Here is a 2,359-nt window from a genome sequence, read left to right on the forward strand (position 1 = left end):
TTACTTTTCACCAGTCTGTTCTGGCAAGCTTCTAATAATATCAGAATTCCCTGGATCAACGATAGCCAGTGCGCATGCTCTGTAGAATTTTCCACACGCTGTCCCCAATTCAATATCATTGCCACTGTAGTGATGGACACGAGTTTTAGCCAACATAGCATAATATTCTATTTCAGATTTCCTTAAAGCTGGGCAGTGGTTGGCGAGGATAACGAATTTTGCTTTGACTTCTCTGATCATCTTCAGAGTCTGTTTGTATCCCAGGACGTACTTTCCACTGTTCATAACAAGCTGGAGCCTAGAGTTGATCAACTCCAGCAACTTTTTCATCTTCTTTGCGGCCACCATCTTCCTGCCTTAGGTGTGGGACAATCCCCAACCAAGATCGGCCACCGAGATGGCCAGGGAGTGAAAAAAGGTGGGAGATTTTTTAAGTGCCTTAACTTTGTGCCTGGTGTGGTGGTTTTTTCTTTTTATATATTTTATTAACTTATTCATATTGCATCTCGATTGTTACCCCATCCCTTGTATCCTCCCACTCCTCCCTTCCTCCTGCATCCCCCCCTACTCCCCTCCCCTATGACTGTGACATAGGGGGACCTCCTCCCCCTGTATATGCTCATAGGGTATCAAGTCTCTTCTTGGTAACCTGCTGTCCTTCCTCTGAGTGCCACCAGGTCTCCCCATGCAGGGGACGTGGTCAAATATCGGGCACCAGAGTTCGTGTGAAAGTCAGTCCCCACTCTCCACTCAACTGTGGAGAATTTCCTGTCCATTAGCTAGATCTAGGTAGGGGTTCGAGTTTACTGCACATATTGTCCTTGGCTGGTGCCGTAGTTTGAGAGGGACCCCTGGGCCCAGATCCGCCCATCTAGGTTTCTTGTAGGTTTCTAGGAAGCCTGGTGTGGTTTTAATCTTTCATTTTCTGGCATGGAGAGATGAACAGTGGATAATGGCGCCTGTCCCCAAGACTGGTGAGCCTCATTGGACTCCAGTAGTCACACAGCGGGCAGACAGGACAAGCTAAGTCCGTTATCCTCCACGTGTGCGCACCCTATAATCAGAGAAAAATAGAAGCACAATTAATAGAATGTCAGGAAATACATATTCATTTACCTACTCACCAGGGGGTGAGACCGGGTCCCTTGCTCATTGAACATGGGAACTGCTTGGGTGTTTTCCATCAGTCCGCCTCTTCTGTTACATGCCTTGGTTTCAGTTTGTTTTCTGTTGCTGTGACAAAAAGCCATGGCCAGAGCAGCCTCGGGAGGAAAGGGTTCATTTCCTCTTAGAGCTGACAGCCTGTCATTGAGCAAACACAGGGCAGGAACTGGGAACTGAAGCAGAGGCCATGAAGAAATGTCACGTACTGGCTTGACCCTCCTGGCCTACAGTCTTACATGCTGCAGGACACCATACAAAGGGGCGGCTCATCCCACAGAGGGACAGAGAGACCTTCCCGCACCAGTCACTAATCAATAAAAGGCCCCAAAGATTGCTAACAGGTTGGAGACATTTGTCAATGGAGGTTCCCTCTTTCCACATGTTTCTAGCTTGTGTCTAGTTGACAAAAAGCCCTTTACAGCAGGACTGACACTGTGCCCTTTTCAAATACACCACAGAAAAAATCAAAAGTCCAAAACAAATAAATAAACACCCCTCCCAAATTCTCTTAGAGTCCATGTTGAGTAGGTAGTCCCAAGTGTGGCTGGAACCAGCATTGTCTGGATAAAGGCTGTCTTTCCCTAGATGTTTTCCATGTCTGCCACACACATCAGTAGTGCAGTTTAGTCAGGGCCAGGGTAAAGGCTGTCATAATACAAGAGGGCGGGGGTGGGGGGAGAGAGGAAGGCATGGTCAACGCAACCCTACTGTGTCACTTGACAAGCTTCCAGGATAGTTAAAGCCTACAGGTAGCCGCTCAGGGATGGATGTCACCCTACAGGAGGGGAGACCTTGTCATTCTACTTCAGTGGCAATTCCCTTGACAACTGCCACACAGAGCATAGGAATCCAGAGACACACGAGGCAGGCAGACAACGCATTTATTTCAAACACAGGTTCTTAGGGGATAAAAGCGGAATAACAAGCTGGTGGAAGAACACCTCCATCTACAAGTGGCTCCTGCTCAAGGGTGGCACACTAGGGTTCCCTCTCAATCTTCAGGGAGAGGTGGAGTTGTTCCCAGGAGGAGCACCACCACTACGCGCTGGCAGATCCTGTCCTCGCCAGAAGAATTGTCTCCTCTTCTTAAACCATCTCTACAATGAGAGGAAAGACCGATTTGTGTGGGTTCAGGAATCAGGATTAGGACCAGAAAACACACGGTGTCACATAAGATGCCCTCAGTAATTTATAT

The 2,359-nt window shown here is 48.1% G+C and overlaps 1 protein-coding gene across 1 annotated transcript; it reads right to left on the reverse strand.

The window, feature by feature from the left end:
* Positions 1–348, reverse strand: LOC311602145 (large ribosomal subunit protein eL30-like; the record flags this gene model as incomplete). The annotated part of the gene is made up of 1 exon (XM_084789842.1): positions 1–348. The coding sequence occupies one exon, from the start codon at positions 346–348 to the stop codon at positions 1–3; it is 348 nt and encodes a 115-aa protein (XP_084645968.1).
* Between the last annotated feature and the right edge of the window lie 2,011 nt (positions 349–2,359).

This window comes from Acomys minous (assembly GCF_964271855.1).
Source record: "Acomys minous genome assembly, chromosome: 7".
Classification (NCBI taxonomy): Eukaryota; Metazoa; Chordata; class Mammalia; order Rodentia; family Muridae; genus Acomys; species Acomys minous.